We start from the raw sequence: 18,163 nt of genomic DNA, 5'->3' as shown, positions 1-18,163 counted from the left end.
ATGACAGTGTCCATCTACCAAGAGGACCAGTGTCCATAATTAAAGCATACTGCAGATATACATAGACAGCAATTAACAAGGGATTCAAACAGGTAGTACAATCAGACTTGCAATTTGAAGATTTAAAAATGTCCAACATAAATATGGTATCATTTTAAAAAAAATTAGAAGTGTAGTTAAACGAACTGAATGACCCATCATTTGAGTTAAAGCAGAGTGATTTAAGATTGACTAAAAATACCAAGTGGATAGTAGATGGGGGTGGAATTGGATAAGTCTTGAAATTTTAACAGAAATTTGTTGAGGCCAGGTACAGTGGCATACCACATAATCCCAGCTACTCAGATCACAAGTTCTAGACCAGACTCAAAACCCTGTCTGTCTCAAAATAAAGAATAAAAAGGTCTGGGGATGTAGCTCAGTGTTAGAGCATCCCTGGGTTCAATCCCCAGTACAGGGGCACAGTGGAGGGAGAGAAGAAAAGGAAAAAAAAAAAAAAAAAAATTCTGTTGATCATGTTACCACAGAATTGCAAAACAATCAGTACCTTAAAATACTTTTAAGGCCCTTTCAAGCTTTAAGTTTAGTTTGAAAAACCATCATACTTCCAGTAAAGAAAACATCAACTTCTGTTTCTCTGCTCTAAACCACTGTTTTGGGGCTATAAAATTGTTGTGTTAACATAATACCCCAGGAGAGTTACATTTTTTAACATTGTATATAAAAATATTTGCTGAAAGAACATTATGCAGTGTTTATATACTAACCAGTAACAGGATACAGGTGAAGAATTACTTAGAGAAAAAAAAACACACACCAATTTTCTAGTAAAAAGATAAACATGCTCTCAGAAAATGTCAAGGCCAAACTATCTTTTCTTTGTATTATTAATTTGATGTTGCAGTTTTAAAAGACCTTTTCTAAGGAAAAGAATAATCTTAAGAGTGAAACAAAATGTAAAAGCCCAGTCCTCCTACTCACTTTGATGGATTATCAAAGGTCTTGTTTTCATTGCATACAAAACAAAATACATTTGTTATACCTTCTTCATACTACTTTCAGGTTTCAAAAGTAAAATTTTTAGAACTGTGTTTGGTCTCATTCTGAAAAAAGGATATCTGTCTAGCTGAAGAGAGATTTAGAGTAATGTACCTATTCTAAACAGGGAAGGAATAATTTTGTAAAAGAACTTTTCACATGCACAGATTCAAATGTCAAAGGAAACCCCTATCTTTCTATACACGTCTAAATATTTACCAAAACTAACTTTAGAACGGCTAGAGTAACTTCTTTTTTTAAACAAACCCAAACAACGAATTACAGGTAGTAGGGAAAATACATATTTGATGACCACCTATTACAGGGATAGTATCCCATGTCAGGTTTTTACATCCCACTTTGACTAGCCAGTTGTTGGTGACAGCCTGGAACCTTCTAAAAGAAGGGTGTTCTGCGGAGCCTAGGTTCAACATGAAATGGCATAGTTGGCTGCCACACTTCAGGAAGAGAATGGAGACTGAGTCAGGCTTCCACTGATCCTCTGCATTCACTATCTCAATCCCTGTAACCACACCACAAGGAAGAAATTAGGATCTCCTCCCACAGATGAGGAAACAAAGGTGCTTTGTTTTACGAATGAAAATTTTCTGTTAAAATTTCAAGGTGACATTAAATTTCACCCACATCTACTATCCACTTGGTACTTTTGGTCAATCTTAAAAAGCAGTAATGGAAAGTAACACAATCAAGCCTACACGGTAAGTATGTGTCCCAGCAAAGGCCCCGGCCAGGTCTTCCTGGCCTATGCTATTTCTACCTCATCAAGGTACATTGGTTTATCAGTTCGGGGCTGATGTCCCAGAGATTCCAATCTCATTTAGGTTTCCCTAAGCCTCCCATGAGGCTGAGTGATGTTCATGCTCAAAATCAGAGTGAAGAAGTCAAAGAGTTATTGCTTGTGACTTCAAATTTACTATTATTGCATGAAGAGAAAACGTTAAACTTAAATAAACATTTAGTTTTTAAATTGTCTTTCCTGTTATCTCACATAAATTTATAGTAAGGATATCAAAGTTATTTCCAAATGTGAATTATTTCACAAATACCAATCTTTCAGAACATATATTTTGCATTATAAATATTTTAGGCTGTGTATAGAGAAAAATTACATATTTATCTAAGACTTCAATATAACTTTTAAAAATTTTATAATTAATATTTGAGATAGTTTACTGTCCAACCATTACTCTGAGGGTCTGTGTTAAGTAGAATGTAAATCAACTTGAAATACAGAATACTTTCCATCCCTATTTTTGGTATAAAACATTTAAATTGTCAATTAAAAAGTTAGAGATACCTTCACACTTCAAACGGCTATTTCCATTTATACCAAAAACAAAACCAAAAAAAGACATTGGTTTTTCAGAGTGACATTGGGTGAGGAAAGGAAGGCTGGCCCTCAGCTTTTAGGTCTGGAACAAGGGAATGTCTAAAAAGACCACAGCAAGGGGAAACAAAGTGCCCAAGCCTGAGTGGGACAGAGACCACACACCATGCAAAGACTTGAAGAATGTTTATGTTCCACATGTTGATTCTCAATTTCAGAACCATTAATCTCATTACCGACTGTCATTCATTAAAGGTCGGTTGCTGTTGTGGGACACAGTGATGCAACAACATAAGTCCTTCCTTAGTGGTAACGTTAAGTTTCCTCCCAGTCCAGAACTGTGACTTTCCTTTCACAGAGGAACTCCCAACACACACACACACACACACACACACACGTGCAATGTGATTACTCATTTGCAGAATAACTCAACAGTCCATCTCTAAGTGGATGACTGAGGTGTTTGGAAACAAATTTCCAATCAAGGAAACATAGGTTACAAAAAATAAATTAATAAATAAAAAGACAGCCAAAGAACTAGAACCTGATCATCACAGAAGAAGTAAATACTGAATCAACTATATTGTACTTGATTTGCCTCAAATATTGTGTGAGTGGTAACAGACTGGTCAGCCCTCGCCATAAGACCAGTACCAAAGCATCATCCAGGAAAGTCCGAGATGGACATAACTAATAAACATACTGTATTCTATTAAAGGGTAAAAGACACCATGGCCCAAAAGAAACAGCACTATAAACTATTCTTGTATGTTTACCACATAACCTTCAGTTTACTATATCTTTTTTCTCTTATGAAAAACATGCCCTGTGTTGTCATATGGTCCCTGGAGTGCTTTGTTCCCACCTCATCCTCATTTGCTCAGTATGAATCCCGTCAACCTTAAAATACACATGGTTAAAGGACAGACCTCAGGGCTGGGGATATAGCTTAGTTGGTTGAGTGCTTGCCTCATAAGCACAAGGTCCTGGGTTCAAATCCCCAGTACTGCAAACAAACAAACAAACAAACAAACAAACAAACAAAAAAACAGGACAGACCTCAGTGTCCCACAGGAAGTCATTTGGAAAAAAGCACTTAGACATCTCCCGCCATCAGCCATCTTCTTTCGAATACAGAAACCGTTATTCCATCTTTCCAAAATGGACTTTAAAAAAAATTAATCTTGGAAAAATAAAAATACTTTTTTATTTACAAATCATATTTCTCCTGTTGACATGTAAAGCTTCTTAGATGATTTGTAAAAAAATTATCTATCCCTATGCTTCTTTTGCATGGATAGAATGCATCAAGCATTTCCCAGGAATACTTCCATCAACAGAGATTTTTCTCCTAGAAACTAATGAGAGAATTCTGTGATTACTGGGGGCTTTATCCCCAACAAGGCTTGCTCCACCTATAAGGAATATCAGCAAAAGTTGACTTTAGATATTCACTTTGGGTTTTTATCTTGGCAACTAATAAATCAAGGTGTGATAATATTAGGGGCTTAGTCAGAGTCAGTTTTAGGTTTCTCTAAAACGATGAAAGGATTACAGAAAGTCTGTGGCCTCTTGTTGGCAATTTTCCCCAATCACATTTTATATATCTCAAGGTTACCCTTATTGTCCCATTTTCAATGTTCTAGGCTCATACTGCCTACAGTGCTGACAGCAGCTTTGGAAGGTACTTTGGAAAGTTTCCAATTAATTGTTTGTCTTGGAAGGTGACCAAAGTTAGAAGTAAAATGAATCTTTCTGGGCAAATACTTTTTAAAGTAAATGACCATGTTAGCTGTCACATATTTCCACCATAAAATTAGAATTATATCTTATTCTTCACAATAACCCTCATAAAGTTCTAATTAATTCATCTGAAAACATCTCCTACCCTTCTTGCATAACTAAAGATAATATGAGAATTCATTTTCGAGATTCTACTTTTAACCTACTAAAGTGACAAAATTATCCATGCAAGTAATTAATAATGGGCATTAAAACAGCTCTTCTTTAGTACAATTAGGTGGCATTACTTTACCACAGAGATAAGAAGCAGCTTTCCATTGCTCTGGATAACACTTTTGGGCAGTGTGAGGAATCAATGCAGCAATATCTGCGGGTGCCTGATGTAGGCCAGGCATGACTCTCAAACCACAATTAGATCCTTTCACTCAAATAAAAACAGAGAGAGAGAGAGAGAGAGAGAGAGAGAGAGAGAGAGAGAGAGCATGTGCTCACACACGCACATGAGTGCTGAATAAAATAAGCAAAAGGTAATGTAATCTTAGGAGAGCAACCTTACATGAATCAAAAAACTAGTATATTAGCCAGGTCTATAATCCCAGTGATGTGGGAGGTTGAGGCAGGTGGATCACAAGTTCAAAGCCAGCCTGTGCAACTTAGTAAAATCCTATCTTGAAATAAAAAATAAAAGAGCTAGGAATGTGGGAAAGTACCCCTGGGTTCAATCCTCAGCACACACACACAGACACACACATCAAAAAAAAGCCCTGAAACTAAATAAACAAACAAACAAACAAACCATCCAGGATCATAAATTTACAAACAAAAATACATAACAGGAATGAGACAGACATCATTACCCTATGTACATGTATGATTACACAAATAGTATGAATCGTGTACAACCATGGAAACGAAATGATGTATCCCGTTTGTATACAATGAATCAAAATGTAGTCTGTAAAAATTAAAAAATAAATAATAGAAAAAGAAAAAATACATAATAACATATTACAGATCATCCCATTCCTTGCTGATTTCTATAAGTTAATGAAATATACAGTAAAGGGGAAAATACTATGGAAAACAGCTGGGTGCAGTGGTGCATGCCTATAATCCCAGCAATTCTGGAGGTTGAAGCAGGAGGATTGCAAGTTCAAAGCCAGTCTCAGCAACTTAGCAAGACCCTGTCTCAAAATAAAGAATGAATAAAAAGAACTGGAGATTATCTCAGTAGTTTGTGCTCCTGGGTTCAATCCTCAGTACATAAACATATTCATATATATATATATATGTATATATATATAAACACACACACATACATAAAGATATATACACACACATATAGACACACACACACATTCCCCACTCTGGATTAATCTACTATTATGGAAATTTTAAAACTTTAGTGAGGGGGAAAATGATACCATCCTTCCTCACAAGAAAAAAGGAAACATACTCCCGAATGGCATTTATCAGAAACTGAAACAAAGTGAGGAAAACAAATGAAAAATGAAAATGCATAATGAACTTTGAAAATTTGAGCCATACCTTGTATTTCGAAGACAACATCAGCGAGCATTGGTTTATTAAGGAAAAACTTGAGGGAAGTGTTATAAAACCACAGAGGTTTTCTGGCTTGGTAGGTTTTGCAATTCCTTAGACAATTAATCTATAAGAAAAAACACAAATACAAGGAAAGAGATTGTTCAATATGCTTTGGTAACATATAAGGACTGGTTTGAGAATTTGGAAAACTATGAAGAAATAATGATTAACTGCTCCATGGCATCTCTGATCACAGTGTTCAAGGGAACTCACTCTCAAGCACTACACCTGCTCCCTGTTGATGAGCAGTACCACACTCAGCACACAACATAGGACAGACACTGGCTAAGTGAGAACACAACCCTCTATAGCCAAGAAACTGAACTGCTATGAGTCTTCACTGAGAAAGAGAACAGCAGCACAAACACATATGAATCTGTCGGATTTGTTCATTAAGAAAGAAGACAAAAATTTAATTTGCAATTTAGAAAAATACATTTTCCCCTTATCGTACCAGGTTCATTTACTGCCTACTAGCTCAATACTTTCTCCTAAAGGAAGGAACATTAAAAAATACACACAACACACACACACACACACACATTTACCTGAAAGTGGTTAACTGGCTCATTTCCATATTAATTGTCAATCTTATAATCCTAATACCTTTCCCATACACAGCACAGACTACTGGTTTGCCTGGGTCTCTGATGTGGAGCTCCATATGCTCTTCCCTTGACAATACCACTTGTCTCATTGTATCTGCCTGCTGCAGTTGGCAGCCTCCAGGAACAGTGCCTCTGTCCCACTCAGACTTCAGACATCCCCTTGTTCTAAACCTAGAGGGGTTAAGCGCCAGCCTCACTTTCCTAACCCTCCATCCATTTTCTGTCTTTTTTACTTACTCTAGTTTATTTACAGTTAATAAGCAAAACAAGCCTGAACAACATTTTCAGGAAGAGTTACCCAAAAGCTGAAGAATAACTTATTTGACAGATTTTTTTTTTTTTTTTTTTTTTTTTTTTTTTTTTTTGCGGTACTGGGGATCGAACTCAGGGCCTTGTGCTTGTGAGGCAAACACTTTTACCAGCTGAGCTATCTCCCCAGCCCAGAATAACTTATTTGAAATACTAGAATTCATTAGGACTGCAAGCTTATATTGCATTATTACACCCCTCATTTAGAATGATTTGGTGATGATGTTTATTGAAACATCATATTTTACTCATTCCTGATGGATTTACCCACTTCTCTGGTTGAACCTCAGCCCTGGTCAGAACTCTAACTCTCCACTTGCCCAGTTAGGGAAATCAGAAAGCTCTAACCCCTAGAAATAAGCAAATATGTAACATTAACAATATTAAGAATAAGTAACATACACTGTGTGGATTAATCCTACTGCAGATTAATCTACTATGGTCGAAATATTCAATCTTTAGTGAGGTGGGGAAATAACACTATCCTTCTTCACAAAAAAAGAGGAAACACACTCCTGAATGGCATCCAAGAGCAAGCAGAGAGGTAAAACAGACCACACGAATGCTGGCCCTTTAACCACATTCTCAGGTCCTATGCAGAGATTTGGAAGCTAGCAGAGGCCTCCAGGAGCATGCCTCTATTTAAAGAAAGCCCTGACTCACTCCACATCATAGACATAATTTGTGGTGGGTTCACAATTTAAATCCACATTCCCCAAGTCCTAGTTTAGTGTTACCTTTTTTTTCTTTTTTCCCACTTTTCAGTACTGAGGATGGAACCCAGGGCCTTAAGCATGCTAGACAAGCACTCTGTGCAGCATCCCCAGCCCAGGGTTACTTTCCTGTGATGTGCTCAGTCAGTGGGATGGACCTTTACCCAGGAAAGCTCAGAAGAAGGACAGAAGAACTTCTCCCTTCTGTGAAAGCGAGGGATTTATTTCAATATCATGGTATCAGATATTCCCTTCACAAGAAGTTTTCAGTTTATTCTCTGTACTCAAAGGGCTGTATGTAGAATGAAACCCATGAAAAGATGCAGGTTCAGAAGAAAAGCAATACTTCTTCCCTTACCTGTATAGAAAGGCTATGAATTTGTATACTGTGAATATTATGTAGCTATGTACTATGTATGAATGTATGTGTCACTTCTGATTTGAACTTGAAAGACGTGAGAGGGCAGAAGTTTAGTGAGAACACAGATGTATATGATGTGCATTTTCATTTCATTACATAAGTTAACTACATTTATTGCTTTGAAAAACAGAATGTAGGTGTATGTGCATAGTCTTACAAAATAATTATTGACTTGACTTAGTTGCAAGAGAGCTACCATCCTGCTAGACATCTGTAAAACTGGACAGCTTCTGTATATCTGCTTCAATGAGTAACTGAAACAAAAGATTTGAGATCTGGCCCCTTAATTCCATGTTACTTAGCTAAAAAAAATCTTTCTTCTCAATTAAAGAATTGAGGAATTCTCACGAAAATTATAGTTTACATTTTTAAACTATTAACTTTAAAATGTTAGTAACTTAGGATTGTATGTGACAAAGTCACTTGTATAAAATAAATAAAGGAATCATCTTTTTATTCTTACATTAAATGTAAATCTGTATTCTGCTAGGCATTACATACAATGTACTTTTTATCTAGTGTAGGCAACTTGTTTATCACAGAATCTAAAATAAGAGTACACTGGCTAAATTGTATAAAGAGGTTATTTTAAAATTTAACAAATCTACTTTTAAAGCTCTTATAGGCAATCTAAATTACTGGAGTTTTAATCTATGCATGTTTATAGCCATATACAAAGTCTATATTTTTATAAACCCAAAATTGGTTTATAGTTTTGAACTTACAGTAGACAGAATCCTTAACTGTCCATCTGGTTAAATAGATTTCTCAGACTCCTCAAAACAGGCACACACAGGAACTGCCCTGCTCCTGCAAACTACTTTGATTGTGAGCCATAAGAAAGCATCCTGAGCTGGAGTTGTAGCTCATTGGTAGAGCACTTGCTTAACATGTGTGAGGCACTGTATTCAACTCTCAGCACCACATATAAATAAATAAATAAAATAAACATCAAAACCTAAAAATGTTTTTTTAAAAAAGAAATGGTTAAGATGATAAATTAAAAAAAGAAAGAAAGAAAGCATCCCCTCCAAGTAGTTGAACTGCAGCAGGAAAAAATCAAACAACCCTTCCTTCCTGACATGGATCATGTATTTCCAGAGCTCCAGTGAAGTGTTCCAGAAGTTGGAACTCACAAATGAATATTTTAAAGACATGACTCACACATATTTTAATTCTTACATAAATTAAAATCTAAGTAACAAATAGCATGTGTTTCTACTTAAAATGTAAACATATATTCAGGGGAAACACTCATATTTATATATTGTTTAATTCTTCTAATGACTCAATATTACATTCATCACTTTATAACAGAGAAGTCAAATTAATTAATTTACCTTTCCCGGTGTTTTTAAAATGCATTTGACTTTCTCAATCACATTAGAAACATCCCCAGAATCTTTCAACTTCTTCCTGATGTCTTCTTCCAATTCTTCCCACTGAAAAGCACCTGTAGCAAATTATAAATGTTATATTTTTGTTACAGCGGGAGGTAAGAAAAATTATTCTCACACTAGATATTATTCATTTTTCTTTGTTTTGTTTTGTTTTTTAGTATTTTCTTTTAATTCTCCTTTACCAAACATAGCCTTGCAATTAAAGGATACATTTACTAGCTCTCACATTTTTAACAAATCAGTTTTTGGCTTCCCCTAAATTTCTCAAAACCTGAAGTCCTACTGCCTGCACAGCTGCCACCTCTCCATGAGCAGTGATAATAGCACTGCCAAAATAAGGTGTTTAACACCCAAGTTATTTGTCTGCCTTGTGGAAAAAGGTAGATGCAGTCTTTTCCATTCTGATCATGGAGAGCAGCGACTTCCATCAGGTAGAAAAATATGCAGCAGACACGGAAAGCGTTCTTAAGGTCTCGTGCATTGTTAGGGTCAGAACAGCATCTCTTCCAGGAATTCCCCCATGCATACACAAAGTCTTCATAAAAACACAGGAGTTTAAGGACCCCTTAGAGGCCAGTGAGGCACCAAACAAGATATTTTGTTCAGCTGGGCACTGTGGCACACACTTGTAATCTCAAAGACTTAGGAGGCTGAGGTAGAAAGATCACAAGTTTTTTGTTTTTATTTTAAGTACCGGGGACTGAACCTTGGGTCACTTGACCACCAGTCACATCCCCAGCCCTATTTTGTATTTTATTTAGAGGAAGGGTCTCACTGAGTTGCTTAGCACCTCACTTTTGCTGAGGCTGGTTTTGAACTTGCAGTCCTCCTACCTCAGCCTCCCAGGCTGCTGGGATTACAGGTGTGTGCCACTGCATCTGGCAGGATCACATAATTGAGGACAGTCTGGGCAAACTTAGGAAGATCCTGTCATCAAAAACAAAAAAAAATCAAAAGGGCTGGGGATGTAGCTTAGTGGTAGAGCACAACAGGTTCGATACTAAATTTATTCTATACCAGCCATTCACAGTTCTATCTGTGCATTATATATACCTGGAGATGTATCTTTTATAAAATGCCATCAGAAGAAGTCTCGTACCAATTAAATGAGAATTTTTGGAGTTGCAACCCTGACCCCAATATGCTTTTAAAACCTCCTAAGTGACTGAAGTGCACTGAGTGCTGCTGCTGGCCACTGTTCTTCCTTTGGAAATCTCATCCATTATAATAACCCAGAGTAAGTGGTACACAGCAAATAGTAGGTGCAGGTATTTTTGATTGTCTACACTCACCCACGCTGAAGGAGAACACAGATACTGTCTCTGTAGTCACCTTTAATATTATGAGTACAAGTTAGATTAAGTTAACATAAGTAAAGTTATATTAACTAAAGAACATCTACACTCCAGTCAGATTATTATCTGAAAGCCATCAAGTATCAAATAATCTAAATACATGGATTAGCATCAGGTACCTCCCAACATGTCACTGATCTATCAGTTTGTGAAAACAGACACAAAAAGAACCAATAACTAAGATTGAAAGGAAGACTAATTTTTAAGTGCACACAGTTTGAGTGGGCTGTTTTCACAATCAGAAATGCTAATTGAATCATCTCTGATACATTTATTTACATCCAAATAAAACCATAATCCTTAGGTTGGGAGTTTTTTGGTCTGTTTTAATAAAGACATTGAACATGAGATCTAAAATTTTTAAATTAATATCTACAGATAAAACCTCATCCTTTTAAAGATTTATTTATTTATTATTTTTGTGATACTGAACCCCGGGGGTACTCTATCACTGAGCTACACCCCCAGCCTTTTTATTTTGAGACACAGTCTCCCTTAGTTGCTATAGCTGGCCTTGAACTTGTGATCCTCCTGATTCAGCTTCCCTATTCACTGGAATTATAGGTACCTCCTAAATTTTTAAGTGTATAGTACAGTATTGTTAACAATAGGCATGATGTCATATGGCAGGATCTCTAGAATTTATTCATCTTGTACTATTCAGTGGAATTTTTTAAGGATAACTTTTCAAAACACTTATCTAATCTCTTAGCACAGTATACCAGGCTGCTTTTATACAGTGCAGAAAAGAGAATGCCAAGAATAATTTTAAGCATAGGAGAAACTATGCAAACTGGAGATGAACACTCATTTCCACATATTCATCTACTGTGGCAGCATTTCAGTAAGTGATGCTAAGGTCCCTCTGTGACAGGAAGAGCTCAAAGCTACATTTTTGAGGCTCTTACAAAGATTCCAATTCCTAGCTGAGATCATGTGACAGAAATTTGCAAGCCTAAGACTATGTCAAGTATTGTAAGAATGTTACAATTGTATGCCATTTAAGGAGTACTCCCTGAAGACCAGGAAACTGTGGGCCTCACTGTGCCATTAGTCCTTCTTCTCTAAGGATCAGTCATGAGATACTCACACATTATGCAGTGTTTATCATTCAATGGAAAATTAACACATACAAAACAGACATACCTGGACTGTATCTATTTATGAAAAAATCTGAATGGGAAAATAAACTGAAATCGTGTATTTACGTATAAGATGTTAACCAGACTACTAAACAGGACCCTCTTAAATAAAGGACCAGATGACCAGGGTGACACAATATTAACAAAATTTCAAATTCCTAAAGGTTAAAATAAAAAGCATACTATTTAAAAATTAAAACATTCTTTGTAATCTGGTTCACGGGGAAAAAAAAGGGGCAGGAGATAGGCTTCTTTTGATCTTTTGCCCCTGTTTCCTCAGGGCCAATACCCAGAGCATGCCATGCCCTAGTGTTCTGCCTCTGTGACCAGCAGAACTGATGTGAATACCAACAGTCCCACTGGCTGTGGTTCCCTAACATAACCCACAGGTGGCTATAGTGCTTCTGTGAGAAAACCATTGCATAATAGTATCTTCAAACTTGTGTTTCGAAGGTTTTTGAATGTTAAAAGAAAAAAAAAAAAAAAAAAAAAAAACATACCTGGCTCCTTTGCTGAAGACTTTTTTTTTTTTGGGTGCTGGGGATCGAACCCAGGGCCTTGTGCTTGCAAGGCAAACAATCTACCAACTGAGCTATCTCCCCAGCCCCTGCTGAAGACTCTTAAGAAAAATGTTTTATGTCCAAACTTTTTGTTTGATTTGTTAAAAAAACATTTTTTAAAAAGCAGTAACCTAGGGGCTGGGGAGATAGCTCAGCTGGTAGAGTGCTTGCCTCGAAAGCGCAAGGCCCTGAGTTCGATCCCTAGTACCACAAAAAAAAAAAAAAAAAAAAAAAGCAGTAACCTAGTCACAAACAAGAACTAGAAAAAAGAAAACAGTAATTATGTTCAAACACTTTCTTTTGACAGTGGGATCTACAAATTTTCTGCATTTTTCAAAATTGTCTGTACTGTGAAAGTGTTGTTTTACTTTTTTTGTTTCTGTTTTTCCCAGTTGCTGGGGATTGAACCTGGGGCCCTGTACATGCTAAGTAAGCACTCCACTACTGAACCACATCCCCAGTCCTGTTTTACTATTTTTTAAACATAGCTTTTGACAGAATCATAGGTTATTATCTGTAAATAATAAAAGAATAATAAATAAATAGTAAAGAATTAATGGCAGAACCAGTTATTTTTCCTTCTCCTAAACTAGCATCAGGGTCTCCTACTGCCTCAGGTCAAGGGCCTGTCCCCCTGCTCATACCTGATACCAACTTCTGCCTCACTGAGATGTATAGGAAGATATCAGCACAGAAATGGGATAGTTCAGTGTCACGTTAGGAAGTGGAGCTCTAAACAGGTTGAGGTAGCTCATGAAGGTCTCCATACTTGATGCACTCCACACACCTCTGCCCTCTAATCTGTCTCCTAGTGCACTTAGTTTCTAATCAAGGGCTAAGCATCCACTTCCCCCCACTTCAGGCAGGGAACACCAACTCCAAATAGCTCAGCATCAGCCTTGCATCAGCCCCATTTTGACTTTATACCCTAAGCTGGTAATGCGGTTCCTTCTCCAGCCTCTGAACTAAATTCGAAGCCCAATTTGAACAGGTACCCATTCTTCCAAGAGCATCAAGTACTTGGGAGGCTGTTGGAAATGCAGAATCTCATGCCCCATCCCAAGCCTCCTACAGTATGTGAATCTGCACATTAACAAGATCACCAGGTGACTTGAGTACACTTGAAGATCTGGGAGTACTGGTCTAGATGATGAAGGGCCAAGGGCAACACACTCACTGCCCAAATGTTGGCCTTTCTGAATCTGATCACCAGAATGAAATGATGGACCTCCTAACTGGATTCCTGTCTTACCTTCTCTATTCCAACCTCACACCATCACCAGAGCAGATTTTAAGCATCTCTGATGATTCTTAAAACATTCTAGCATAGCTTTTAGGAAAGGCAGGAACTGTTCCCATAGACCTTGCGTCATCTCCCATCAGCCTTCAATTTCCACATTATGTTCCAGCCACAGGAAACTATCTATGGTCCCTGGAAAATAGCAGTTACCAAAGACTAAGTTTTTACTAAAGCATATTTGATAGTACATTATTCTCTTTCAAAGAGCATCAGAGTGAATGACAAACAATTTTTTGTTTTTATAGGCAACTGAGTCTGGAGAATGGGTATGGGCTACAGGGGAACTTTTTATTTTTTTCCCATCTGCCTGTATTAATTTTTTGATTAAAAAAAAATCTCTCCCTTGGAGACAGCCAGGCAGGTTCAACCACTGGTGGTTCACATGTAGCTGTTTTCCTGCTGCCATATTAAAGATGGAACTAACTTTAGAGTGTCTGTGTGTCTTTGAAAGGACTGAATGGATATTGTGGGAAACTTGCTGAATAATTCATAGAATTTCAACAGTAAAATCACTGAGAAGTCAAACACATCCTTCACATTTCCTTAAACCTGTCATTAAAAACACTTTTTTCCATTCAACTTGCAAACATTTTAGCTTTTCAAAATTAAATTCTGACTCATTGTGAGATTCTAGGTCTAAACATTAAAATCTATAGTACTAAAAGAAGTCCTTAACTACTCAGACTTATTCATATGATGATTCCCAGCTACTAGAAAATACCCTGTAATGGAAGTGGAACTTGTGGTGAACAGCCATGCTGAAGGAGACTGCGGGGTGTGTGCCATATGGGTACTCGTGCGTGTCCTTTTCCAAGCCAAGGTTCTTTGATCTTCCACCATAATTCTACTCCAATACATATATATTTTACACACATAAATCTGCATGCTGTAACTGTACTTTTCAAAATCATAACTTAAATTTTAATTTATAAAATTATATAACAACACAAATGAAAACAGTATCATTTTTAACATCGACCATTTAAATGTAGATTTTCCAAATACATGATTTCAAGAGGAAAAAGAAAATTATTAAGAAGAAAAGGAAGTTTTCCTCAGAAAACTTATATTCAGATGCTTACTTTAAAAAAAGGAGAGCGGTAAGAATGAAGGAAAGAAGGACTGTATAGAGGGAAAAGAGGGGTGGGAGGGGTGGGGGGAAGGAAAAAAAAATAAACATCATTGCCCTATGTAAACGTATGATTACACAAATGGTATGCCTTGACTCTATGTACAAATAGAGAAACAACATGTATCCCATTTGTATACAATAAAAAAAAAAAAAAAAAAAACTATTGTACATACACTCTTTTCTACCCATACATGGGACACTGGGGCATGAGACCATTGATTCATTTGCTAAAGTGATGCTGATGAAACTTCCATTCTTTAGAATTTGGATACTACTGAGTTTTTAAAATGGCAAAAGGAAAAGTAATTAATAACTTGAATCTTAAAAAGGTAAAGGCACAGTAAGGAAAAAGTCTAAGGAAATTATCGCAATTTCTTCAGTTCTCTCAAAAATCTAAGAGTCAAACCAAACAGTGAGTAGCTAGGTTTTAAGACTCTTGATTTCATATGCCCTTGGAAAATTTTATTTTTTTAAACTGACAGTAAAGTCTTACATTTCATATTTGTAATTTAAAAAAAGAATCTTAATACATGCTCAATAGACTATAGTTTTTACAAATAGATGTGAAACTAAATCAAGTACAATACGCATAAAAACAGATGCTCAACATCACTAGTCATTAGAGAACTGCAAATCAAAACTACAATGAGTCGGGCATGGTGATACATACCTGTAATTCCAGTGGCTGGGGAGGCTGAAGCAGGAGGATGGTGAGTTCAAAGCCAGACTCAGCAATGATGAGTCTGGCTAAGTAACTCAGTGAGACCCTGTCTCTAAATAAAATGCGAAACAGGGCTGGGAATGTGGCTCAGTGGTTGAGTGTATCTGAGTTCAATCCCTGGTATTAAAAAAAAAAAAAAAAAAAAAAAAAACCTACAAGATAGCCTGATAATTCATTAAGATGGTTACTATGAAAAAACAGAAAATCACAAGTGTTGAGGATGTTGAGGATGTGGAGAAACTGGAATCCCTTGCACTATTGATAGGAACAAAAAATGGTATAGCTACTGTGGAAAACAATATGGCAGTTTCTTTAAAAATTAAAAATAAAATTACCAAAACCAAAAAAAAAAAAAACCCCTTGAACCTAAAAAAATAAAATAAAATAATAACTACCATATGATCTAGCAATTCTACTTCTGGGTAGATACCCAAAAGATTTGAAAGCAGGGTCTCAAAAGAAATACCTGTACAAGCATGCCCAGAAGAGCATTACTCATAAAAGCTGAAATAATGCGGCAACCCAAAAGCCCATCAATAGAAGAATGGATAAACAAAGTGTGGTATATGCACCTAGAAGAATACTATTCAGCCTTAAAAATGAATGAAATCTGACAGATGCTGCAACTGGGATGAACCTTCAAGACATTTTGCTAAATAAAATAAGTCTTTCAAAAACAGACAACAGCCATTGTACTTACATAAGGCACTTAGAATAGTGAAAACATCCTAAAGATTGAAAGTAGAATGGTGGTTGCTGGGGGCTTGGGGAAGAGGAGAATGTGGAACTTTGTTTAATGGGCACAGAGTTTCAGTTTGAAAAACTAAAACAGGTTGCAGAGATGGATGGAGGTGATGGTTGCACAGCATTATGAATGTATTTAATACAACTGAGCTGCACACTTAAAAGTGGTTACGATAATAAATTTTGCTATGTGTATTTTGTCACAATTCAAAAAACTGGTGGGGAAAAAACAGGTAAATAAATTTGTCAGGATGACAGAAATTTTGGACCAACTCTTATAAATAAAGCAAGTATTATTTCATGTATAAATTTCGCCTCAGATGTTATAAAGAATAAATGTAACACTAACCAATACTCTTGAAGACTACAGGCATACTTCATTTCAAAGGCTTACAAGAGTTTAAGGAACCAGAACCATTTGACAGGATACCTGAATAAATGAAGCGCAGAATGTCTGATAAACAAGAACAGAAGAGGGCGTCTTTAACAATGACTCGCAATGGTGGGTTGCCGGAAGATTCCTGGCTAGCACCTGGAAAGGTGGTATCTCTATTTATAGCAAAGAGATCCTGGGTAGTTCGGATGATACTGGAATCCTGAATGTCAGTGGGACTCTTCACATTGAAAAGCAGCATGAAAACATGGCTTACTGCACAGAGAACAATCTTGTGGGCCTCTATGACCTCCTTTAAATCTGGGTGGTAAAACACCACGTCCACACACTGGCAGCAGAACAGCAAGTTATTTAAGTCAGAGTTGTAATGCGATGCTTCAGCCTTTAAGACAGGCATTTTTTCTGTTTCAAAAAAGAAAATAAGAATAATAAACTACTTTTAGTCTACAGATCCCAAAATTTCAGGTTTACTTTAAACACAGTATATCTTATATTTGATCATTTTTTAACTACAGTAACAGCACTTTTCCCTAGTTTAACCTAAGCATATGAAATGAATTTTATGGGGATTACAGAATTGTACAGCACAGACACATGATAGTACATTTACGTTTTAACATGCAAATGAAAAAATACTGATGACAAAAGAAGCAATAAAGCATTTCTCATTATTTGTACGTTTCAAAATAAAACATTCCCTCAAATACTAATGTCAGTATTCTGGTAATCATCATTCCTTACTTTTATCTGATTGAAAAAAAAAAAACCAAAAACAAAAAAACCTAGAACAAAGTACTGAGTAAGTTCTAAAGAACCCAAGAACACATCTGAAGCCCTTTTCCTCTCAGAACCAGGAGTGGGGTCAAGGGAAACCTATGAAAATTCTGCAATTTCTCAGTGTCCAAGTTCAGAATCTTGGACTCCACTGTTGGAAAACACTTTGACCATTTTATTTTGAGCCGAGTCTTTTTTCTTCCTAGTAAAGCAATAGCCTTCCCAGAATAACTTTTTTCACTCAGCACACCTCAGCAGAAGTGCTGACTAAACACCCTAGTTCCCCAAAGAGGATATAACTTTCCACTTACTAGTTTGATTACCAACAGAGAAAGATTAGCCCTCTATGGGTTCAGAATATCCATACTGCACACCCTATCACACAGACCCTACTACAAAGTATCTGCCAAGCTCAGGAAAGGAATCTTTGTGAAATGTTGATGGAAGGATATGAGATCTTCTAAACCTGTGGAATTTAAACTTCTTTAGCAAAGAAAATTCTTTAAAGCAAAGTCCAGTCTGTAAAGAAGATGACAAGGCACTTTTGGGGCCAGACTTGCCCTACACTGTATCCCACTCCACCCTCTTTGCCACTGCCTATGGCACCTTCACAGAACCTAAAATGCTGAGAACTGTCTGAAAGTCACATGCCCCAAAGCCCAGGATTTGTCCTTAGAAAAAATCAGCTCAAGACATACCCAGACTGTCAGGCTAGACTGTTGGTTATGTTTAGAGTTATGCCCACAACTCTCTTAACTGAAAGGTACAGGAAGCAGCCCGATGAAAAAAGTGGAGACTGCATTTGCTAAAGGGACACTTTTGAAGACCCTATTTACTATACTACCTAGTGACCCCA

General features: G+C 36.7%; 1 protein-coding gene across 2 annotated transcripts in view; it reads right to left on the bottom strand.

Annotated features, from left to right (window-relative positions):
* Rhobtb3 (Rho related BTB domain containing 3) overlaps positions 1–18,163 on the bottom strand; it is a 56,203-nt gene that overhangs the window by 15,560 nt on the left and 22,480 nt on the right. For both annotated transcript variants that reach the window (XM_047555545.1, XM_047555543.1), the window contains 3 exons: positions 16,570–16,935; positions 9,126–9,238; positions 5,678–5,798 (listed from right to left, as the gene is read on the bottom strand). In XM_047555545.1, coding sequence (XP_047411501.1) covers positions 5,678–5,798; positions 9,126–9,238; positions 16,570–16,935 — 600 coding nt within the window. The remainder of the gene's footprint in view (positions 1–5,677; positions 5,799–9,125; positions 9,239–16,569; positions 16,936–18,163) is intronic.

The sequence above is a fragment of the Sciurus carolinensis genome, chromosome 6 (genome assembly GCF_902686445.1).
Source record: "Sciurus carolinensis chromosome 6, mSciCar1.2, whole genome shotgun sequence".
In the NCBI taxonomy this organism is placed as follows: domain Eukaryota; kingdom Metazoa; phylum Chordata; class Mammalia; order Rodentia; family Sciuridae; genus Sciurus; species Sciurus carolinensis.
The sequence above is the reverse complement of the archived record's forward strand: the minus strand, read 5'-3'. Positions and strand labels throughout refer to the sequence as shown.